The sequence below is a fragment of the Meles meles genome, chromosome 20, assembly GCF_922984935.1.
Source record: "Meles meles chromosome 20, mMelMel3.1 paternal haplotype, whole genome shotgun sequence".
Classification (NCBI taxonomy): domain Eukaryota; kingdom Metazoa; phylum Chordata; class Mammalia; order Carnivora; family Mustelidae; genus Meles; species Meles meles.
In genome coordinates, this window is record NC_060085.1 from 32,896,239 (window position 1) to 32,920,485 (window position 24,247).

General features: G+C 43.9%; 1 protein-coding gene across 3 annotated transcripts in view; it reads right to left on the reverse strand.

The window, feature by feature from the left end:
* The window catches only part of ADAMTS9 (ADAM metallopeptidase with thrombospondin type 1 motif 9), a 167,724-nt gene that overhangs the window by 102,184 nt on the left and 41,293 nt on the right, over nucleotides 1–24,247 (reverse strand). For all 3 annotated transcript variants that reach the window (XM_045990179.1, XM_045990178.1, XM_045990177.1), the window contains exons 11-16: nucleotides 24,123–24,218; nucleotides 17,949–18,094; nucleotides 9,424–9,605; nucleotides 9,189–9,325; nucleotides 7,422–7,539; nucleotides 7,077–7,172 (exon numbers count right to left, since the gene is read on the reverse strand). In XM_045990179.1, coding sequence (XP_045846135.1) covers nucleotides 7,077–7,172; nucleotides 7,422–7,539; nucleotides 9,189–9,325; nucleotides 9,424–9,605; nucleotides 17,949–18,094; nucleotides 24,123–24,218 — 775 coding nt within the window. The remainder of the gene's footprint in view (nucleotides 1–7,076; nucleotides 7,173–7,421; nucleotides 7,540–9,188; nucleotides 9,326–9,423; nucleotides 9,606–17,948; nucleotides 18,095–24,122; nucleotides 24,219–24,247) is intronic.

Here is a 24,247-nt window from a genome sequence, read left to right on the forward strand (position 1 = left end):
GGAGTCAGGGATCACATCATGACCTGAGCCGAAGGCAATGGCTTAACCAACTGAGCCACCCAGGCACCCCTCTAAATGACGTCTTAACTGCCACCTCATGAGAGACCTCAAACCAGAAACACCCAGTTATACTGTTTTCAATCTGACATACAGAAACTGGAATATAGTACATATTTGTTATTCTAAGCCACTATGTCTTGAGACAATTTGTTATACAGTAAAAGATAATTAATATATCTTCCCAGATCATTCCTTTAAAACTGAAACCCCCTCCCACTACCAGCACAGATTCCATACTTGCCATCCCATTTCCCACCTTAATTTTCCTCCATAATACTTTGTCTACGCTCTCTCTCCCCAACCAAGAATGTAAGCCCCATCCTCATGGGGCAAGGATTCTTGGACTCTTTTATTCACTGCTATATCTCAGCTTCAAAGAGCCCATCGTACATGATCAATACACTTTTTTTTTTTTTTTTTTTTAGAAAAATGAATGAATCTACCGCAGATCTTGAAAAGGATGAAACAATCAGAAAAGCTGAAAAAGTCATGTTAGAAAGTCCTGGAGTCAAGCACCAAAATACTGGCCAACTGAGAACTTGATGAAATTAGACCAGTTACGAACTTACAGAAAGTAAATAAAATGGACAGAGAAGCTACAATCAGAAGAAATGATTTATTTATCTCAGTGTCAAGGTCAACTATTAAGAAAGTAAATACAGCCCCAGAAAGCTTTTATAAAAATGACTCCTTTTAGGTTTTACTGTTAAATCCAAACTTTAAGCAAAGAACGCACCACTCTGCTATCACTTAATTTAACCAGAAAACTTAGATAAAAATATTTATCAACTGATTTATCCTATAATCTAAAAACATATGCATGTTGGCATGAAAACATAATTTTGTTTACTATAAGAAAAAACCAATCTATTTTCATGCCTTTTGATCAATTTCTCCAGATAAAATCCCAGTCCTATCTTTCCCCCCTAGTATTTATTATAAAATTTGGGCTTTTTGTGAGTACCATTTAGTTTAATTTAGCTTAGTTTTTTTTTCAGTACTACGGCTCCTTGAATAATGAATCCTCCTGAGTACTGGCCTTGACATGAACAAGAACTCAAAAAATCAGAGCTATAAACATTTGGGCCCCGAACGAAGTATCAGAGAAAGGCCCTCTTACCTTCTATAAGTTGTGCACAATTAGCATATCTCAGTAGCGAGGGAACCCTGAAATGCACAGGCCATGGATTTAAGTGAACAAAAGGAATGCGGAAACTTAACTCGGGTGGCAAACAGGTGTCATCCCAGGTGCCAACGTCAACCAACCGGTCTGCTTGAGAACCTACGCAGCGCGTGAATCATTGGCAGTATCACGTCTTAGCATCATGTCAGTAATATTGGTCTCTGTTGCGGGACGGGGAGCGAAGATGCCTGAGGTGTGTGCCAGACCCTAACCTGTCTTTCACTGATGCAGGTGATATCTTGTTTCTCACCGGGAAGGCCAGCGGAGGTGTAGAGGATTTAGGGAAAGTCAGTATTGCACCGTTATGAGGAGATGTCTGAGGGCTAAGATGAAGCTCTGAATGCTCCTGGTGGCTCAGTAGCAAGAGGGGCCTCGTTTTCTTGGACGTGGCAACCTCACAGAGCGCACTCATTTGGTCACATGCTGATGGAAGTACTACTCTTTCTAGAATCAGTAGTGCATGAATTCTGTCCCTAATCCAGCACTGCATTCGTACCCATTCATAGAAGCCCCATCCTGGTCCTGAGGGAAGAAGGAGATGCCTTCAATCGAAATGGTTGGGAAGAATGTGGTAAGAGAGAAAAAGCTTTTAAAAACACAAACCCTCCAAAATCTTGGCTGCTTCTTCATAACTCAAAATCCTTTAATAACCACCCCACCCCCCCAATACAACTATACCTAACAACTGGCTTCAAACTCCTTAGCGTAATCTTCCCATACTCACCATTCACTCACGCCAATAAACCTCACTTGCCAGTCATTACATCCCCATATCCGCCATACCTTTTTCCACACCGAGGCAGGAAAGTGAAGTGATTAAGGGTGTAGGGTCTGAAGTCAGACCAAGAATGATTCCAACTCTTCCCACTTTCTGACAAGTTTACGTGACCTGGGGTAAGTTACGGAACCTCTCTCAGCCTCCGTTCCTTCCTCTGGATAACGAGTTTCTCACTGGGTCGTTACGGACATTAAACAAGACGTTGCCGGCAGCTCGGAATTCTTCCTATGCACTGTCTCCTTACCACACCTTCACAGTCGCCTCATTTAGGGATGAGAAGAGCATGACTTAAACGTTATTAAAATACGCTCTCAAGGCCCAGTGACTTCCAGTCACGGCAAGTCTGTCTCCAGAGCCTGTTAACGACTAAAGTTTTCTAAGAACGAGGACAACAAGTACCTGTTCCATGAATGAACTCACGCGTGCTTTCTCTTATGTACAAATTGAAGTCAGATTCATCGAACTCAAGATGTCTAACAGTTTAAGTCGTTTGTCTTCCTCAACTATGTGAGCCTCTTTAGGAAAGCGACCATTTAAAAATGCCTTTTTGTAACCCCAAGAAAGATCCTGGCCCATAGTAGGTGCTCAATCAATGACACTGAAAGAGGGAGTGACTGATTGGGCCTGACATTTATGACAAGCAGACCAGAGTGCTTCCAGCTGAATAACTGTTTCCCTGTCAGCGTAAAGCTCTGACAACCTCGTCTCCCCTACAGCCGCTGTAGCGTGAGACCCACCAGCCATGCAAGAGGCCGGACTATCAATGGGTCACTGATTGGAGGTGAGGTTGTTTCCGAGGCCCCTCAGACATCCTGAGGCTGCCTCCTAATGTGGGTCACTCACATGGTGACCGCCGGACACGCTGCCGGCACAATCATCCAGTTCTTTCAAGTGAGGTCGCATGCTAGCTACCCAGCGGACGTCTCACCAAAATGGGGGAAATGAGATGTCACAAGACCTGCTCTGTAAATCACAGGATAATCCAGTTTTGTGCTCATTCAAAGAGCAGTCGTCTGTTGTAGGTTAATTCTGGGGCTCCTTCCCAACCTCTCCTGGCTTCCACTCGGAATTACGTCCACTGGGGCATTTTACCCTTCTCTGCACGCCCCCTCTCCCGGTAGATGGTGGGGAGGGAAGGAGGAAGGAATCCTCAGGGGAAATGAATTTCGTGATTTATCCCAAACTGAATTGACTCCTGTCCTCCCACTGCCACAATTAATCAAGAGCTAAGTGCACCGGAGACAAAGAAGTATCACAGAAACGGATCCTTTTTTTCTCCTCAACCACGAACATGGTGGCTCTGGGTGCGACTTGGCTTTAACCCGACAGGAGGGAGCGGCCTGTGTGAAACGACGGCCTTTGACAGGGAGGCTTTCTGCTTCGGTACCTTGTGAAACAAAGAGTTTCCTGCAAACGACCGTCTACTGCCCAACCTTCCACTAATGCGATTAGGGGAGCTAATTTCCTGGGTTGGTTTCCCCCCCATTTCATCCATCAGAGCTGGGTTGCTACAAAGGCCTGCCCCCCTGGAAATTCCTCCCCGACCAGCACCTGTGGAAAGAGTGTGGCTTGACTGGCCTTGAAAAAAAAACGGGAGGGATAAGGATGAAGATGCCTTAGCAACAGAATGGCTGTGGGTGTGAAAACCTTCTTAGCATTTGCGGCAGCTCCTTCAAGCCAAGAGTAAATGTTTACGCACCTCGGATTTGATGACGTCATGTTCTTCCTCACTCGTTAAGAAGCCAGTGTAAGGTTCAAAGGCCCTGAGGTCTTGACCTTCACACTCAGTGAACTGTGATTGGCCATCTATGCTTGCCCACTCTGTGTTTGCTTCCAGAGACTTGTTCTTTTGCCAACAGGTGACTTTACCATAATATTCCACTAAAGGGCCATGACTGCCCCAGATGACAAATCTTTAATTTTTCTTTCAATCTTGACAAAGAGATTAAGAAACCTCCTGGGAGGAATAAAAGGTTATCAGGAGGCCCTGCCCAATTCAGGTACCGCGCCTGGTTGATGAAGTTAATTGAACTGAGGCCACTACTTGAAAAGAGATTTTTCCAAGAAGGGGCAGAAGAGAGAAGCATCCCTCTCCCTTTCAAGAAGAAAGAAGCAGGTCAACATGGCTTCTGGCTTCCAGGAAATTAATTAATAAAGGAGGCTGCATGCAATGCTGCTGGATTTAATCAGGAAGTAGTAAGGCCACAGCAGCAGCTACATGTTTAAATTTAGAACCCCGTGCGCGCAGAAAAATGCCTGACCTATTTTGCTCAGTGGCGGGATGGAAGATGTGGGAGTCCTAAAAAATAATGTTGAAAAGGGTCCTCAAGAACTCCATTAATTCTTTTATAAAGTCACCACCCATTTGGATATTTAGGGTAGGGAAATCCGATCCAGCCACTGAGTAAATGATTCTAAGTAGGACCCTATGGCCTTTCAAAGAAAGGATTATTCTGTATATTTCCATGGTAATCCAATCCCCCATTAAGCACATAGTAAATCCTCAGTAAAGAGAACATGAGCAGTGACTGTTCAACAGGTGAGCAATTATTTACTTAGCGCATATATGTGTAGGCTTTATATCAAGAGCTAACGATGATATAAAGACATAGCCTCTGACCTTAAGACAATGGGGTGCCTGGGTGGCTCAGTCGGTTAATAAGCATCTGCCTTTGGCTCAGGTCATGATCTCGGGGTCCTAGGATGGAGCCCCTCACTGGGTTCCTTGCTAAGTGGAGAGCCTGCTTCTACCTCTCCTTCTGCCCCTCCCCTCCACTTGTGTGCTCTCTCTCTCTCCAATAAATAAAATCTCAAAAAAAAAAAAAAAAAAGACACTAGTGGCCATATGGATAAATAAGGAACAAACTGTCTCATCTCAGTTCATGGCAGCCCCATCTTCTCAGGGGCTCAGGTAGAAATCTTGGAGTCACCCCTGACTTCTTTCTTTCTCTCACATACCATATTCTATCTATCCACGAATCACGATGACCCAACCCGCAAAAAATACCCAGATTTTGACCACGTCCTGTCACCTCCACTGCTCCTCCTTGGGACTAAGCCACCAGCCCCTTTCCCATGGATCACTGCAATAATTTCTAACCAGTCCTCCTGCATCTACTCTGCGCCCTTCTTCCATCTAACAGCTAAAGTGCTCCTTTGAAAATACAAATGCGATGATATTCTATCATTCCTCGGCTCAAAATCTTCAATAGCTCCCCTTGTCTCCCAGAGACAAGCAAGTCTTTTCAATGCTTCTATGGCCCTATGTGATCTACTCCTCATGCATGACCAGCCTCGTCTAGAACTCACCTCTGGGCTGATGTAGCCGCGGCCACACGGGCCTCCCCCTATTCTTGGAATAATCCATACATGCTCCTACTTCAAGGATTTTGCACTGGCCTGTCCCTCTGCCTGCAATGCTCTTCCCCCAATCAACCTGTTTCCTCTTGCCACAATGCAAACACTTCAGTCCACTGTTCCCAACTCACCCTCAGTATCCCAGTTTCCCTTATGATGTTCCATTTTCTGATAGCCACTTACCGTCTTCTAACAGTATACAGTTGGATGACCTATTAACTTATCGCTTACTGTCTCTCTCCTAGCACCAAAAAGTAGGTTCCAAGAAGACAGTGATTTTTAACTTACTTATTTTTGTTCTGCTCATTGTACCTAGAAGAGTGTCTGGCCCCTATTCAAGAAGTGAATGAGTGAATAATGGCATACTGCAGAAAATGCCATAATGAAGTCATGTATATGTATTACACTTGATCAGCATGCCGGGCTAAAGGATCATTGTTTAGCTATCAAGGATTTCACGTAGACATTCCAAAATACAGATTCCGATTTTAATCGGATTCAACGAAGACTCATGGACCAGTTCATTGTGTTCAAATGTGCACAGAGAGCCTCTACAGAGGCTGAATTTAGATGCACAAATAGCTTTCTTGTCTGGACACTGTAAGAGGACAAGTACATTCATTTCTTTTAAAAAGTCACCACCAGTCAGACTGCTATCAGTCAGATCTTCTAGATCGGAGGGCAAGCCGTGCTGCTCTCTATGGCTAGGAGGAGTCTGGTGGTGCAAGGTGACCAGCTGAATCCCTTCAGTCATGACCCTACTCCCTTTGTCCCTCTTTTAATTAAAAACGCTTGGGAAATTTCATAATCATAGTGGTTTACAGAAGGATAAGTTGATGTGGAACTGACCAACTATTGAAACGAACACAGGGTTGACGGTGCGTTGTGGTTTAAACAGAAGGACAGACAGGAATTAATCATGTGCCTGGACATGAGACAAGGGTGAAGAATCCACAAAGTTACAAGGTAGGCCATTCTAGCTATGGCATGAGAATAACTTGCCACCCTAGAACACTTGGGAACAAGCAGACATAATGAAATGTTGAATAAGTCCACCGATGGTCAGTTACTGGTTAGAACTGGCACCACAGAAACTAGGGCAAGTAATATCTTTAATAAAACATTTGCTAGGGGCGCCTGGGTGGCTCAGCGGGTTGAGCCTCTGCCTTTGGCTCGGGTCATGGTCTCCGGTCCTGAGATCAAGCCCCGTGTTGGGCTCTCTGCTCAGTAGGGAGCCTGCTTCCCCCGCTCTCTGTGCCTGCCTCTCTGTCTGCATGTGATCTCTCTCTGTGTCAAACAAATAAATAAAATCTTAAAAAAAAAAATTTGCTAGCCAGTTACCCACAGGACAGATTGCTGTTGTTATTGTTATTTTTGAAGACTCAAAGACAACAATGATTTTTATGCTGAACTTACATGGTAAGTGCTTTCAGAATTTGATATAGGGCCTTCCTATTTATTACGATCCAGAATGAACCCCTGACATGGACTCGGGTAACTACACAACTCTTCCAATAATACTCTGAGGTTATACACATGGAGGGGGATATAAAAGAATGAATTTCAAGATCAACTACTAGTATGAAAGTACATGATGCCCAACGGCTTTCCGTGTGCACAAGGGGGAAGGAAGGAACATCTGCCAACAGCCCCAGAGAAGCAGAATCCCCACCAATGGCAGGAAATGTGTCATCTTACCTAAGTAGTTATCATCCTCAGATTTCCCTGAGAAGCTATGCTGCCTCACATCAATATTGGTAGCACCTGCTGGGATTCGGACCACAGTATTGTAACCTGGAAAGAATTGAGCCACAGTTCAGTATTCACACAGTTCAGTTTCTCTTGAGCATGGAATTAAAGGCGGGAAACCAAGGAATGCAATAACAATTCTTACTATTAAGTGTTTTCTAGCCAGACGGGTAATGTACCTTAACAAGACTGATTTTATGCCTGACATGAATACTTTGACCTATTACCTGTGGTTAACAATTTTTAAACTTTGACCATTTTCCGTCTCCTGGTTCTTTAGGAACAGATTCTTACCATAATGTACTGTATTAAATGTTCCTGCCACTGTTTTGCATGAAGAATTATCGCCACCACAAACTCCACATTTATCTCTCCGGGCTTTGGAATTTAAAATGTGATCACATCCAGCTTGCTTTTAAAAAGAAAGGTTTGAAATAAATGGTAAGTATTATAAAAATACAAAAAATTATAAAACATTATGACATGGTAGTTAGCATGATTCTTTGAATTAGGCATTCACAAATGACAAGGAAGTCTTTTTAAAGTTGCAAGGGTTGAGAACTCAAATTATGTATAGCCCTGGTAGGAAAACGTGGTCCTTGGACTGGCGGCCTTAAGCATCCCTGAGGCTGTTAGGAATGCACAATTCGGGCTCTACCCAGATCCACTGGGTGGGGTGGGGGTGGGTTCTGGCATGTTAGCAAGATGTTTATCTGCTTCATCTACAGATTAAAGTTTGAGAAGTATGGGGCACCTGGCTGGCTCAGGTAGAATGTGTGACCCTTGATCCCGAGGCTGTAAGTTGGAGTCCCGTGTTGAATGTAGAGATTGCTTGAAAATAAAATCTTGAAAAGAAATCAAGCTTGAGAAGTATAAGTCAACAAATAAGTGGGATAAATGAAAAGAATTGTTCAGGAATGAAAAAAAAAAGGCGTGTGGTGGGGGGCTGTATCCTACTAAAGAGCCAACATCCCACGTGAAGGGAGCAACCTCTCTCCACTCTAGACTCTGGTGGCCGTGAAGAAATAGGAACCCTATGTTGACATATCTTTCAAGAGAATCTGGAAAATGGGAGTTCATGTGAAATCCCCTGTGTTTAAATACTGGTTATGAATGGAGGACAAAGCAGGATTCCAGGCTGCCACAATGTAAGGCCTGAGGCTCCAAGCAGCTTCTGGAATTTCTCCACATCTTAATGTAATGCAGCCATGTTGACGGAGGTCTGCAAAGGACACCAGTAATGACCAGAACACCAGGACAGAGTTCATATTCTTGTCCACGCTGTCCACTTTGTAGGAACTAGCCTTTGAGGAGAAGCTTGATGTTTTGCTATGAACGGACTAATGAGGAAATGAGCGCTGTCATTGTGAGTCGGAAAGCGGGGGAAGCTCCTGGGGGCTCTTCCCATCAAATCCCACTGGCTAGGATTCCCATTTTCCTGGACCCCATGCAAGGATCAAATAAATTGTCTCAAAGCCTGGCTACATTTAATAACGTTTTCTGATGGGTGAGAGCAATGAAATGGTATCAAGCCCTCTAGAAATCACAGCATGGATGCTTTACTCTGCCAGAAGTTTCTCGATTTCCCTTCTGAGAGTGATTAACAGGCGTGTCTCAGGTAGAAGCTTTCGTGCTTGAAATCAGAATGAGAAACCCAACTGAGGCCCGACTAGAGTGTGATCTCTCTTGACATCTTTCTGGAGCAGAGCTCTTCTAGAAAACCTGTTGTATGAAAGCATTTGGGTTTAACCTTAAGTGCCAAGGTTACAGTAAAGGAGGGTGTTTATGCACAGATTATTATAATACACTTTCACGGGGAGGTTTGGTGCAGACCCTCACGGAGCTTGAGAATGTCTGAAAATTGCAGGACGCCGGTTCTCACAGTTGGGCGACAGCATTAAGCGATGCCATTGTTGATGCTGCCTCGGGGAACACACTTTGAAAACCACTTCCCTGGAGACAGTACACAGATATTAGCCGCTGCTGGCTCTATCAAGGAAGCCACAGACCACAGCGTGGCAGCAGGACAACACAGTCAAGAAAACACCACCTGGGACTTACCCGGCAGAGGCCCTGGACACAGATATCACTGGTGTCCTGGCCACACGGGGTCCCGTCCACCACCCTGTCCCGCAGCTGATAGTAGGCTGTGTTCCCGGCCACCCGGCAGAACAGCTTGCAACGGTCCTTCATCAGAACTGGAGAGGAAACACACCACGCAGCGTGACTTCTGGGCCCAGACCCCGCACCAGCCTGCCCGCCGTCCGCGGACAACCCCCACCCCGGACACACTTACTTCCACTGTACTTGGGGACCCAGCGCACGCTGGGAAGCAGACCGTTGATGTTAAAATGTTTGCCATCAAATTGAGCGCACTGCTCCTCTCGGAAGTCTCGCTTCTGCTTGAGACACGGCTCTGTGTTACACGACTTGAACTTCATTCTACGCCCTACACAGTACTTGCCACCGTTTTTCGGCCTGGGGAAAGAAAGGGAAAGCACACATGCGCTGGGTCACAAGGCATTTCTCCTCACATCACTCTCTCCTCTGTGGCTTCCTGTCTTCTAGGGAAGTGGCTGACGAGAGAGGCCAGGACAGTCAGGACAAAGACTTTGCAATCCGGGTTTGCTTTCTGCCTTCACGCCATTAAGTATATGACCTTGGGCAAGTCACCCCACCTCTGTAAACCTCCGCCCTTCCAGCTGTCAAACTGGGAAGGCGCCATCGGGTAAGGCGGTCTTGGGGATGGAATGCTAGAGCTGGAAATACAAAGCCTGGGATCTATCAGGCAAGGATCTGTCCTCTTTCTCCGGAAAATCCAGTCCTCTGGTTTTCAAAATGTGGAAAGTAAAAGGTATAGAGGAGTAGCTGGAATGCTCCCCATCTGCTTTATGTGACATGATATTCTCACAGGAGACCAGCCTCGCATTTGTGCTATTCTATTTCCATTCATTCTGTCCCTCCTCTCACTCTCTTTCTCCCCCTCCCCACCAATAACCATGGCTTTTCTTTGTTTTACAAATGAGACGGAATATAGAGAACATCCCCATATTTGGACTAACCTAACAGGAGAAGCAGGAAAACCCTACTGGTTTCATTAACTTTTGCATGATGGGAGTACGTGGTCCGCTTGCCCAGGCTAACACTGCAAATTCCATCTCGGCATGCAGCCCCCAATTATAAGAAATTCAAATGTACATGTATTTTCCAGATGGGACCCAGTGAGTCAATTATACGACACCTCTCCTAGCGGTCCGCAGCTTGCCAAATTCATCATGGAAACGGGAAGATCACAGAATCACAGGAAGCTGGGCTCACCCACCCAAGGCTGGGGCAGCTTGGATTTCACAGTTACCCTAGGACATCTCTGAAAGAAAGTTTTCCACTTTCCTTCTTTAAAATGAAGCGTTCAGAGTCCCTGGGACCATACAAAGTGTTTTTTCATTTTGTTTGTTGAACGAGGACTTGGGGGAATGGGACATATATCCATGCCCATAAAGTATGGAACGAGAGCCAGTCCAACAGGACAGATAAGGCTTTGGAACTGGAGTGGGCTCCAGTCTCGACTCTCTCCTCCTTGTGTGACCTTAGAGGAAGTGCTCAGCCTCTCTGAACATTAGTTGGCCCTTCTCTACCATGAGCACACGCGACAGATGCTGAAGAGGTCAGCTACTAGGTTAACATGTCGGCACTCTCAGTCTGATCTGGTCCAACGGAGCAGCTTGTTTTGAGTACTGAACTTGCGCTAAGATATGGGGCAGGTCTCAATGCTTCTGCAGAGCGCCCAGGGGTCACTGGTTGTGACAACTGCTGCAGTGTGCTCCCTAGATCAGAGATGTGCAAACTAAGGCAAGAACATGGGCCTTGTAGCTACACACTGGATGCCTCTGTGTCTGCCATCGGGCTTCTCTGAGCTCCATCCCGCACATGCGAAACAGAGGATACTGTGCACCTGTAAAGTGCATTAAGAATCTGAGAAGCTTTGTAAGCAGTCTGATAAGTACTGTTATTTATCACAAAGAAAACGGTAACTAGGGATACAAGATGACACGTAACCTCCCACTATCTACGTCTGATTGCTTTTCCATGAAAAGTCGGTGTGTCTTACAGCTGCCTGGTGCACTCAGCTCACTAACCCACACTCATATCTTGCCCTGGAGTAAGGCAGACACAGACAGGAGGTTCAGAGAAGTCAAGGCCTTTGCTATGGTCCACACAGCTAATAAGCGAGCTGGGATAGGACTAGAATTCCATGTTTCCCAGGTTCTTTCTTTGTCTGTACTCTCTTGCTCCATTATCCAGGAACAATGGTCCAGAGGTTTTTTTTGTTTTTTTTTTTTTTTTCTTCTTTTTTCTTTTTTGGTGCCATTTAGAGATACAGCCTTGGTTTCCTGGATTCCAAGCTCTTCTCTAAGTACCAAAACACTCTAGTCTCATGTATAAAATAGCACAGGTTACACGTGAATGAAAGATCAGGCCCATATACCTGTTCAGGTGAAACTTGCCTTAACTGTGGCACAAGGAAGACCTCTTCCATTTTCCCACAGATTGAAATGCTCTTTGTGGAATCTTTCTAAAGGGCCCAACTACCGATGGAGAACTGATCCCTTATTTATTTGCCTGAAAGTAACCCATTTTTCTTCCTTTTTGAAATGAAATTCTCCACAGTTGATTTTTTTCTTTTGGCTCTTACACAAGAAGTCTTAACTCACTCCTGAAGTCGCCCCAGTGCAGCAGCTCCGTGGGCTTCAAATCGGAAACTCTTAGAGGCAGCTTCCCTTAGGAAGGCAACAGTCCCCACCTTGGCTCGCTTTTGCACACTATCAAGTGGCAAATGGCATTTAATAATTTCCTTTTCCAAGTGACATTTTTAAACAACACAGAGAAAACACTCCGTGTGAAAGGCTGTATTGTGGATGGTCACCAGCAGGGACTCTGGAAACGGAGGGTTTGAATCCCAGGCCTGCCTCTTAATAATGGTGTCATCTTAGGTAAGTAGCTGAATCTCTCCGAGACTCAGTTTCCCCAGTTGCAAAAGGGAGACAACGCTAAGATCTACTTCATCGGGTGGGTGAGGGTCAGCTGGGTTCATCCATTCCAAGTATGGAAATAAGGCCTGCCACACAGGGAACGCATAGATATTACAAGGGCCTGCCATTACAGCCTGGGGACCAAACCCTGCCCCCAGTCTGTTCTTACACAGCTGTGAGGTAACAATGGTTTTTACATTTTTAAAAATTAAGAAAAAATAAAACATGTATTTTGAGACACAATAGGATTATATGAAATTCAAAGTTCCATGTCCATAAACGAGGTTTAACTGGCATATAGCCACACCCACTCATTCCACCTGGCCCCGTGCACATTTCCCACTATATCTGCAAGCTTGAACAGCTGGGTTGGAGATCCTGTGATCTGCAAGTCTGAAATATTTACTGAGTTATTTTATGGAAAAATATTCCTTTACAGTACAGGTGTGCCCATCCTGAGCCATCTTACGTGCAAGGCCCCATGCCACTTTGTGTGACTGTGCCCAGCCATGCTGTGAGGTAGGCAGTGGCATCCTTGTTCCTGAAGTTTGTTAATGGGGTTCAGAGATACTAAGTAACCTGGTCAGGTGACAGTGAGAATTGATGGCTGGGAGACAGGGTAGGTCTCCCTGACCCAAAGCTTGTGATCTGGGGTCTTTCCTATGCTGCCTCTCTTGAGATAGGCTTCTTTCCATATCAGAACTCCTTCTGTGACTTTATTTGCTTTTTATATAAAGATAGATTATACTTTATTAATGATCACAAATTTGCCCTTTCAAAATACATGGCTTTTCTTTCATCCCAAAGCATCTCTGCTTGATTTGCAAGGACCGTGTTATGGAGAAGGCTGTAGCCAACTGAATTTACCTTTTAGTGTGGAAAAAATTCACATTATAGTTTTTTTTTTTTTTTTAATTCAGATCATGTTGCAATTTAACAATTTGGCTGGGTAGGAATATTTTTTCCATGTAGACAAATAATAACAATTATAGGAAATGCAGCTTTAAAAATATTAATCATATTTTCCAACTATTAAAAAACTGCATTTCAAAAATAGGGGTGGAAAGGACTGATGGAAATTGCTAGATGAATTACTATGAAAGTAACTATATTCAGCACAGCTAAGCTGAATTTTTCCTTCAAGTGCACATTACACAACCATGCCTATATCTGTACAAAGAAAACTCATGACACTACATGGCCAAAGCTACAAAGGCATTTTTGCAAAGATCATCACAGGTGCATTCCACCCTCAGGGAAAGCTAAACTTTGGTCTGCAAATGGGTTTGAACAGAAATCTCAATGTCTATCTGTACTTAACAATGAACTGGAGCAGGCAGTTTAGGGTTAGCACAAAGAAGGCATTTCTAGTGATAGGACAGGCAGCTTCAGAAGGTAGTGTGTTTCCTGTGCGTGGAGGGTTTGAGGAAGAGGTCTAATGGCCAGCTGCAGAGGTTGCTGAAAAGCTCTTCAAGGATTAGATGGGATGAGCCAGAGGGCTGTCCATGTGATCATTAATGATCCTTCCAAATGGAGTGATCTAGGGGCCTGGATATCTTTATTCATTCCTTAGTTAATGGCTCTCCCAAAGCAACCAATTCTTGAATTTTGAAATAAGCTCACCCAACTCAGTGGCTCAAAAAGAAAACTTTGCTGGGGTGCCTGGGTGGCTCAGTGGGTTAAGCCTCTGCCTTTGGCTCAGGTCATGATCTTGGGGTCCCAAGATCTAGCCCTGCATCGGGCTCTCTGCTCAGCAGGGAGCCTGCTTCCTCCTCTCTCTTTGCCTGCCTCTCTGCCTGCTTGTGATCTCTCTGTCTGTCAAATAAATAAACAAAATCTTTTAAAAAAAGAAAAAGAAAACTTTGCTGCAATTCTTTAGAGCCAAATGAGAGATTCGTTTTCTTAGATGAAAGAGACACAAGTCTATTACCTTGCCATCAGATTTAATTAGCAGTTACTACGGTGAAAGCTTAAGTGTGAAAATATCTAGTTCACAATCTTCTTCTCAAAGATAGGAGTTTATTAATTTTTAATTTAACTTACCTCCTAATTTAAAAGAAAAATAGAAGCACCAGAAGAGGGAAACTTTGCCTCTCCAAAGAACTGGCATGGTTTTTTAAATTTTTGATGGACCAGTAAAAATTCTATAAACTTTTGTTCTAGCCACCAACAAGCTCAGAGTCAATTTAGAGCACAAAATAAAAAGGACAGGGCCCAATGGCCTGATAATGCATCTTCTAGTTCCAATGCTGGCCTTGCTTTGGTACTCTAAGTTATGTTTTCCGTGGCTCTGATTTTAGACCTTACTGTATTACGTGTTTCTCACAGATCAGATGATCATGCAATCAACTGTCCAATCCAGGACACTAGAGAAAGTAAAGGGTAGCTATTAATAACTTCTCCTGACAACAGATGTGAACTGGGACCGTTTTTACAGATCGGAACACATGCTCATCTTATCTGTAGGGCATGGGTCCTAAATGGGATTAAAAAACAAATAAAACATTTAAAGACAACAAGGTCGGGCCCCATTCTCAGGATGGCAAATCAGCAGCGCTGCACACTGGTTGAGACCAAAAACCATTTGACCTAAATCAGAAAGCATATGGTTTCTACAGCTTGCTCATCAGGACACCACAGGGCAAGGTTCCTTCTCCTTTGTGGCTTTTATGCTTTCGGGGGGGGGAACCCTAAAAATACAGCATAAAATATTTGGATACTAAATACATCCTTGAATTGCAAGAATACTATTAAAAAAATCCAGCGTTTTAATAAACATACCTTGGATACTAAATGTATCCATTTAGTGGATGGGGCTCTCCATCCATCCAATGGGGCTCTCCAGTATATACAGAAGGGCTCCTCAAACTGGGAAAAGGCAGGTTGCCAGTGATGGGAACACCATTCCCCTCCAGTTCCTTGAGAATCAGAAGCTATCCCTTCTGCCTTCTGCATAACGAACCATCTGCTCTGTGAATTTCTTTGCACAGGCTTTTAAACTGAGATTTGGATCTGATTCTCCTTTTCCTGTGTCCCTTTCTCTTGTCCAACGGACTTCCCCGCCACTGCCATTGTGAACCCAAGGTTTTGTGAGGCAGACTCCTTCCTCAATTCACAGGGACATCCCAAAGAGCAAATAACTTGGAAGAGCTTTAATGAAATGATGTCAGTGCTGACACTCAACGAGGTGGATTGTATTCTTTTAAAACCCTCCATAGCAAACAGCAAGGACAAGGACCTCTAACTGAAGTCTTTAATGATCAGTTCCTAACTTCTGAATGTGAGGATCTTTGCTTCACTTTGAAGCTCAAGATCCTTTCCTGCTGAGATCTTTACACTGGGTGATTTTCTTTGTCTGGCTCCTTCCAATTATGGAGTGATTTATCTCTCTCCACTTTCCACATTACCTCCAGAACTACTCTGAGACTTAAAAAAAAACAAAAACAAAAACAAACAGTTCTTCTGAATGAAGTATTCTTGGGTCACAATTTCAAAAATGTTCACTTGTTGGCAATATTCATATCCTCATGACAATAACAGCCCACTGGAATAATAATAATTTGGCTCGCTCTAACACCAAACAGTTTTTAATTTTTAAAAAGTGTGTCGTATTTGCTATTAGCTTAAAATGCTTTATTTTATTTTTTTTAAAGACTTTATTAATTTGACAGAGATCACAAGTAGGCACAGAGACAGGCAGAGACAGAGGAGGGGAAGCAGGCTCCCCGCTGAGCAGAGAGCCCAATGCAGAGCTCAATCCCAGGACCCTGGGATCATGACCTGAGCCAAAGGCAGAGGCTTTACCCACTGAGCCACCCAGGCATCCCTGAAATGCTTTATTTTAATGCTTCAATAATACAGTTAGGATTTATAGTGGACTTTAAAAAGCAAGTTGTGGAAAACTATATATCGTATGATCCTTATTTCATATTACAGAATACTTATTTCATATACTACATATTACATGACAAATCTTTTTTCAAAGTCCAAAGTGATACTATCCAATCATTTTCCCCCGGTTATTCCCTTGTGGGATGTAGGTGGGAAATAGGAACAATGATGACAGAAGTTTTTTTATCGTGTAGTTTTATGTCTGGATTTTTTGAAAGCACGTACTATATACTACTGTTTAAACCAATACAAAATTGGTTAACTACCGTTAAACCAATACAAAATACAGACTCTATTAATAATCTAACATTTTGTGTTTATACTCATAGTGAGAGACTATAGAGTCTATGTTTTCTAGCTCTTGAACTGTCTTTGTAGAGGCTAATATCATGTAAACATGAGACAAATGTTGGATTGTGAGCAAAAGTACATGAAAATAAATAGATCATCATCTGTGATTTGTACTAATGAGTATTTATTAGGTTGGGGCTTGCAACAGTGGCCTAAAGCTATGTTCTTTTTTGTTTAACACAGTTCATATTTTTTTCTTATAAAAAAACTGGAAGCTCTGGCAACACTAGGCCCTCTTCCTGCCTGTGAACAACCAGCTGGGTCTGAGTTGTGCCCTGTACTTAGTCTCTACTACCCTGTAGGAAAACCCTATTACACTGTACCAACCCAGTCCCTGGTCTTACCTGCTTGTTTCTGTCTCCAATTCAGTCTGCTACCCCTAATGTGGACTCATATATGAGTCCTGTGCAGGAAATCACTTTACCTGACACCAAAACAACTGGGTCTTCAATATGGTTATTGGTTTAGACATCTAAAAACTATCCCGATTCTATGAGAACTACTTGGTCCTCTGGCCTTAGAGGTTCAATGACAATAATACCACCTATGACGTTCTGTTCCTTTAGATTTTGATACACCTTAGATCCAAACAAAATTTGATGCCATTCCTCATGATAAAAATGTGGTTTCTTAAATCTCCTTATAAACACACACTCATACTGTGATAGAGGCTAGGAAAAAACCCCATCGACTTCATGAACACGTACTAAAGGCTAGGCTGGTAAAGACAGCCACGGTCTTCAATTTAATGAGAATAACCCCGAAAAGCCAGGCACTCCCAGTCTGTACACTGTCTGGTTGTGGGATGGACCTTAGGGTCGCACCTGTAAGACAGCTACCTTGATCCAAAACGGATTCCTGCCTTGGGGGATCCAGTCACTTAACCTCTGCTACCACCACCCAGGGGGTCTGCGTGCCCTTTGAGGCATTTTAGTAGCTGAACTGCAAAGGCAACAAGCTATCTACAATCTGGACAGAAATGTCCAATTTCTTCCTTTCCTTGGGACAATCCATCTGTTCCCTTTGTTAGCCAGCTATACTGAGCTCAGCAGGCAATGAGATATGCCTGATGTCAAACCATTAAACAGGCCAACGGATACAACAGCACCTACTGCTTGGTAGACAGAACTTTGTTTTTGTTTTTGTTTTTAAGATTTTATTTACTTATTTGTCAGAGAGAGAGAGAGAGAGAATGAGCGCACAAGCAGGGGGAGCGGTAGGCAAAGGCAAATGGAGAAACAGGGAGCCTGACGCGGGACTCCATCCCAGGACCCTGAGATCATGACCTGAGCCGAAGGCAGATGCTTAACCCACTGAGCCACCCAGGTGTCCCAAGGTAGATAGACAGGATCATGGGAGAAAGTGTACTCCAAAGGATGGTGCCTGGGAAGAAAGAGATTGGCTATTACCGGTCTAAGCAACCCTAGAAATCTACTCCCTCTTGAAGGGGGAAGGAGCTCTCCATCTGCCCCCAGCTACATCATTCCCTTCTGGAATGTGCCACTCATGCTATGCCCATAAAGCGACAGCAAGAATTTCTAGGACTTACTCTGGTCTGTTGCACTCCCGGATTGCAGTTTTGATGCCCCCTCCACACGTTCTCGAGCAGGTTCCAAAGGGACTCCAACTTCCCCAGGATCCATCTGTCACGGGGGCCTCCATTTCTTTGGGGACACAAAATCCAAACTTGCAGTGCTGTATTTAATAAGGGGAACAGTGAGGGAGAGCTCGGTGCTGGAGACATCGTAGGACCCGCTACCCTTTTGAGTACGGACCATACTTCATTCTGCCTCCCAACCCCACCCTGTGCTGGTTTGAAATGCTGCCATTTTCTATATGAATAATGGAAACAGTAGGGATTTTCATCATTATATGGCCACATTCTATATGAATAATGGAAACAGTAGGGGTTTTCATCTCGTCCTTAAGGATTTTAGGTCCTGTCTTCATTTACCGCTTGCTTGACTGAAATGAGCCCATGAGTGCCTGGCTCCAGGCAGTCAGGCTAACCCCAGTAGCCGCCTTCGAAGTGCCCAATTAGTCTACTTGGAAAAAATGAGGAGAGGAAGTGGGCAGACTGGTTGTAGATGGAGCCAGCACGAGTTCCTGGATTTGTAGAGCGTCTCTCCATTAAGAAGGCTCAGAGACGCTGGGAGCCCGGTAAAATATATTTTATTGCTCCCCGCGGATTTGAAAAGCCAATTTTAATTAGGTGGGAGAGGGAAAAAAAAAGCAAGTTACATGATTCCCATAAACTCACTTCACCAAAGCACACAGGATGAGACGAGAGCAAAATGGACATATTACAGACCGCCCTAAACTTTATGGCTTTTTTGTGACTCATGGCTTCAGAGTCCCCAGCCTACAGCAGGAAGAAGGCCATGATGCTTAAGATAAAACAAAACAGAATAAAACTCCTCAGCAGGACAAGGGATTCGAGAAGCCCATTTCAACCCTCTGCCATTGTTGGGGTGTGAGGCCCTGACACAAAGCCGAGGTCACTGAGCAGCGGACAAAGGCGGAGTGGAGGCAGGGGCGGCAGGAGGTGACGCCCCGCGGCTCGCTCAGATCTCTCAAGTGGAGCTGGTGATGGCCGGCTGCCGTGATTTATCTGCAGGGAGGCCACAGGCAGAGGCAGACCCACAGCGGCCGGGGGGTGGGGGAGCGTGCTGGGAAAGCGGACGACAAGTAAGGCGCAGGCGAAGGTCCCCGACTCAAGGAGCAGCCACACGGAAGGCTCGGTGAACAATTAAGCTTTCTCTGTTTTGCAGCGTCCTCTCTTGCAAGGATTCTGCTGGGGTGTCTGAGGATGTCCCCTGTCCCTGGGCTGTGTGGCTGAGGCTTAAAAGGTTCTGCGTTCAAAGATCCTGGGCACCTCCATGCCCAAGAAATGTGGGTAGAAGGAGAGGGGATGACATCACTCTCAGACATCCTCTTCACAATGGACTTTACGGGGGTCGTGAACATTTATTGGAACATATGCACATAAAAACAAATGAGAGAGGTAGCCTGGTCTGCAGCTCCGCCATCCAATGAGAACATGCCAGAAGCCACATGTTTTAAAATTTATTTTAAATGTTTAGAAGCCACATTAAAACAAGTAAAAGGAAAACTGAAATGAATTTTAATACCTTTTATTTAGCTCAAAATAGCTGAACATTATTATTTCTGTATGGAATCAATATAAAATTATGGTGGTTTTTTTTTTTACATTTTTTTTTTCATACTAGGTCTTTAACACCTGGTGTGTATTTTCACTTAAGCACATCTTGGTTCAGACTGACATTTGAAGGGCTCACTAGGCACTTGTAGCTGCTGGCTGCCATACTGGACAGCAGAGGTCTTGGAAGGTCAAAGCTTGGCAGGCCAATGGTGTAATGGGGAGCCAGGCCTCTCCCACAGACTAACTCTGTGACCCTAGGTGAGTCCCTGACTGTTCCTACAGTGTTCCTTTTTTAAAAAATGGAGACCAACCTGCCAAAGTTGTCTTGAGTAGAACACGAGACACAGTGCATCTAAGTCCCTAGTATACAGTGAAACACATAGGGGACCTGACTTAAAGTCAGCAGGACACTGGAAAACATTCTCAGGGCTCTTAGTATTGGTCAGGCACTGTTCTAAGCATAGATATATATTAACTTAGTCCTCCTAGCACGCTATAAAATAGGTACTCTTACCACCCCCATTTCTACTGAAAAGAAAATGGAGGCACAGACAGGTTGATACCAAATGTCAGTAAGGGGCAGAGCAGAGATCGAAACACAGTCTGACTCAAGTGTGCACTCTTCACTGTGACACATGCTGCCTCTCAATTGTGAGCAAATGGGGACACTGAGTATGGCACGTAAACAAAGAAAAAATTAAAATAAAAGCAAGATTAATGACATGGTTAGGTGAGGCTGAGACTCCCAAGTTGTCCACCCAATATCCAGTCTCTCCGTTTTCCTTGGAAATAGACTACATTATTTTCCCAGAGCCTTGTACAAATAAGAGTAGACAAAGAGATGTCAGCAGACTTCATTGGCTGATATTTCTAGGAAGGTCTTTTTGCCCCTTTGTCCCCTGCCCCTTGGCTTCATTCTGCCTGGAACTCCCATGTGATGGCTGGAGTTGCTGCAGCCATTCTGTGACCTTGAGGATAAAGTCCATTTGCATATGATAATGGAACAGGAAGAAATTAGATTTGTGGAGCTGCCACAACAGTCCCATAACCTGCCTAGGTTGGGACTAGTTTTTTTGTGTGTGTCAGAAAAAAAGAGCCAATTTGTTTACATTAATATAATTGGGTCTCACCTAAACAAAATTCCTAATTAATATTCAATTGGAGTCATAGAACATGGCCCTCAGATTCAGCCCTCAAATCTTCCTGCTAGAAACACATTTTATAAATCGTACAAAGTAATGAGAAATTTCTATTCTTCTAATTAAAAACTGGTCTGCAAATCAACTGTTCCTTACTGATATGACCACCGATAGGTAGAAAGGGAATGACAAGAAGAGTTGAGAAGAACAGAAGTGCCTGAAGTGACAGAGACTGCAAATCAGGGCTCTTTGGGAGATATTTACCAAGATGACCTTATTTTAGCAGGCAAATTCGATAAACAGTACTTGTGAGCTGCAACAGCCACTACATCGTAACAAAGCACTAAGCAGCTGGTACAGTTCAAGCAAAACCATAGTCAACCTTTTCTAAAAGCATCTAGAACCATTTAAATGGTATTTTACCTAAACACATCTTTTTTAGGAGTTTGGAAGAGGGACTTGGAGGTCCATTTTGTCCCAAGGAGGCTTAAAACAAGAGTTTCAAACCTCAGACTCATGAACGGGGTTAAAATGAAATGTTAATGGGCTTAACAAGAGAATGGAGAAAATAAAGAGAATTAGAGTCATTCATCAAAATAACATTGTGTCAGCAGCCCAAGACAGATCACTGCTGAGGGAGCAGGGCAGAAAGAAGAGAAAGAAACAAAAAAAAAGAAAGAAAGAAAAATTAAGCCCACCACAAAGGGAGCCCAAATTGGTTGGAGAAAAGGCATATGGTTTTACTGCCAATTCCAAAAACAACAACAACAACAAAAAACAAAAACAAAAAACAAAACCAGAACAAAATGAAAAAAACAAAAAAACCACACAAAGAATTTCTATGCCAACAAATCCACCATCTTCGGCGTTTGCAACATGCATAAATGCTCTTCAGGGAAACAAACACACATATGACCCCATTTTTAATAAAAGCTGCTAGGCTTGGCCACTTTTTCTAAAACAGAACTACCCGCGTACCTATCATGTTCTCCGCATAGTTGCTTCTCTGAGTGTCCTGAGCCTGCCCTTTGGAATGCCTTGAAGTCTCTTGCTCTTGCCAAACAAGCGTACATGGAAAACGACTTCTGAAAGACCTCCAAATTTCCCCATCCCTCAGGTATAAGATTACCCTGCAATCCCTTATCTCCTGCTTCTGTTACAAAAACAGAAGATTAGAAAAAGATACAACAGACTTCCTCCCGAATTCTTTCGTGTTGCAGGATGACTGGGATACGCACTGCTACCGTGAGGTTGGTAGCCTGTCTGCCGCAATGTCACGGAACATAATTCACTTCATCCTAGTACCGAAAACTCTTTGTTACGGTTTTTCCAGCAATAACATATATCAGAAACAGACTTAGTAGGTGGGTGCCTCAGACTGGCGAAGAACCTTAACACAAGCCCAGTGATTTTTCTGAGCTCAAAGAGAATTAATTTAAGTAATAGAGTGGGCAGCCTCGGACTCAAGCCAACTTGAGTAACTGGATACAAACTGGGTAACTTAATCCAGTTCTCAATGAGGTACATAGTCTGTTGTCATCTTACATCAGCTGCTAGCACCTGTTTGGGTCACTGTGCTTTAAGCAGGACTCGGAGGCCACATTGTCATTTTGTAAGAATGAATGAATGCTTAATGGTTGCCAAGGAAACCTGAGAACCACAATCCCACTCAAATCTATGATCTTCTGGCCATCAAAGCGCTTAAGTTAAATGTCCCACAAAAAGCGAAAAATTCTTCTTGGCTAAGGACATCTATCTTTTCTTATGCTAATGAAAGGTGCAAAAGCCGTAGTGCCCGTGGTCATACATAGCTTAGGTTGGGCTGTTATTGGACAAAGCTATATTCTCCACTGCTGAGGTCTTAGCCATCAAGAAGTGAGAACATGAGCTGATTTAGTCACCAAGTCAGTCAAGTATAAAATCAGCATCATTGTCATTTTTTATTTTTTGTGGACAGAACTTTATAATTTTTCAAATAACATTCATACCCTCCAGTTCACATCACTTTATAATCACCAAGGCAGATGGGTAAGGAAGCCACTGGTCCTCCTGCTTGAGCACTGGAGACAGAGGAGCTCAGTGAGCCTGAGGTACTGCCATTATAGGAGACTCTGTGGCCCCTTCAGACAAAGCAAAGGAGGAACACGGGGTGGGGAGGGGCTGGAGTGTGGGGACACTGCCCTAAGGAGCGGAGTGACCTTGGACCAGTCACTTCTATTTCTGTTTCTGCGCTAAAATCGGGGAAGGGAGAGTTAAAGTCGGTCACTTCTGAGGATCCCTTCCATGGAAACATGCTGAGCGCTACTCATTCCTCCAAAGTGGAGGCAAACAAGAAAAGAACAGGATATTAGATGTGAGTGAAGTGGACAATGGGAGGAGGAGAGAAGAAAGGAAAACCACATGTAAGGATGTCAAGACACTCAGAATATAGCCCAGGGATTGCATCACTGGTGAGAGAAAGAGCGCCCTTTGCCATAGGAATTAAAAAAAAAATCAGGTTTAGATCTAAAACTTTAAGTAGCCAATGTTTTGGATGATGACGATGATGATATAGTAACTTTTTAGTTTCTAGATGGATACCAGGTACAGACGTTTGTACGAATCATACTCCTAGGTGTGTGGGGCATTGTTATTTCCAGGCTGTATAAGGAACAGATTTTAATTAATTTATTTTTGGTTATTGATAAGTAAGTGGGAACCAATATAACCAACTCACAACATACATTTGCATATATCCCAGGTGATATCATAGCTCCTTAAAAGGACCAATGCAGGCTGGAAAAAGCCTGGTATCCCAGTAGTGAACAAAGGAGGTTCACTGTGTTTCCCTGATTTTTGAAATTTTATTTGAAAGAGAGAGAAAGCGAGCGAGCATGAGCTGGGGGAGGAACAGAAGGAGAGGGAGAGAATCTCAAACAGAGCCTGTGCTGAGCATGGAGCCGGATGCGGGGCTCCAACCCACAATCCTGAGATCGTGACCTGAGCCGAAATCAAAGAGTCAGAGGCTCAGATGACTGAGCCACCCAGGTGCTCCTGTGTCTCCTTGATTTTAAGATGCTCCATCAACTTAAAAGCCAGCCTTCTATTGCCGCCCCAAAAACAGACAAAGAGAAGAAAAAGAAACACTGTCTCGCGGTAAACCAAAAAGCGTGTTGGGATTGCAGGAACGTTAAAATGAGAGAAGGGATGCTTCCCAAATCGAGGCAATAATGCTCGCTCTGTGTCTTGTATCAGTATTACACTATAATGTAAGTTCTCATAATTTTTGAAATCAAAGTTGTACCTCCTCCCCCCAGAAAGTATTACACATGCTGAAACACACTGCGTTGTATACTCTAAACAATGGTGACTAAAACGACAACGAAAATCTTGCCCATTTCTGCTGCGCCGTGACCAAAGAATGGATGGGGGTACTACTTGCCTTTCCGGGCTCACACTCGGTCCCGTCTGCCCAGGGTGTGTGCTGAGTCCGGCATACTCCATCCACATTATTGCACCAGAGTCGTCTACACTGCATCTGCTCAGTTCGGTTAAACAACAAGCCAG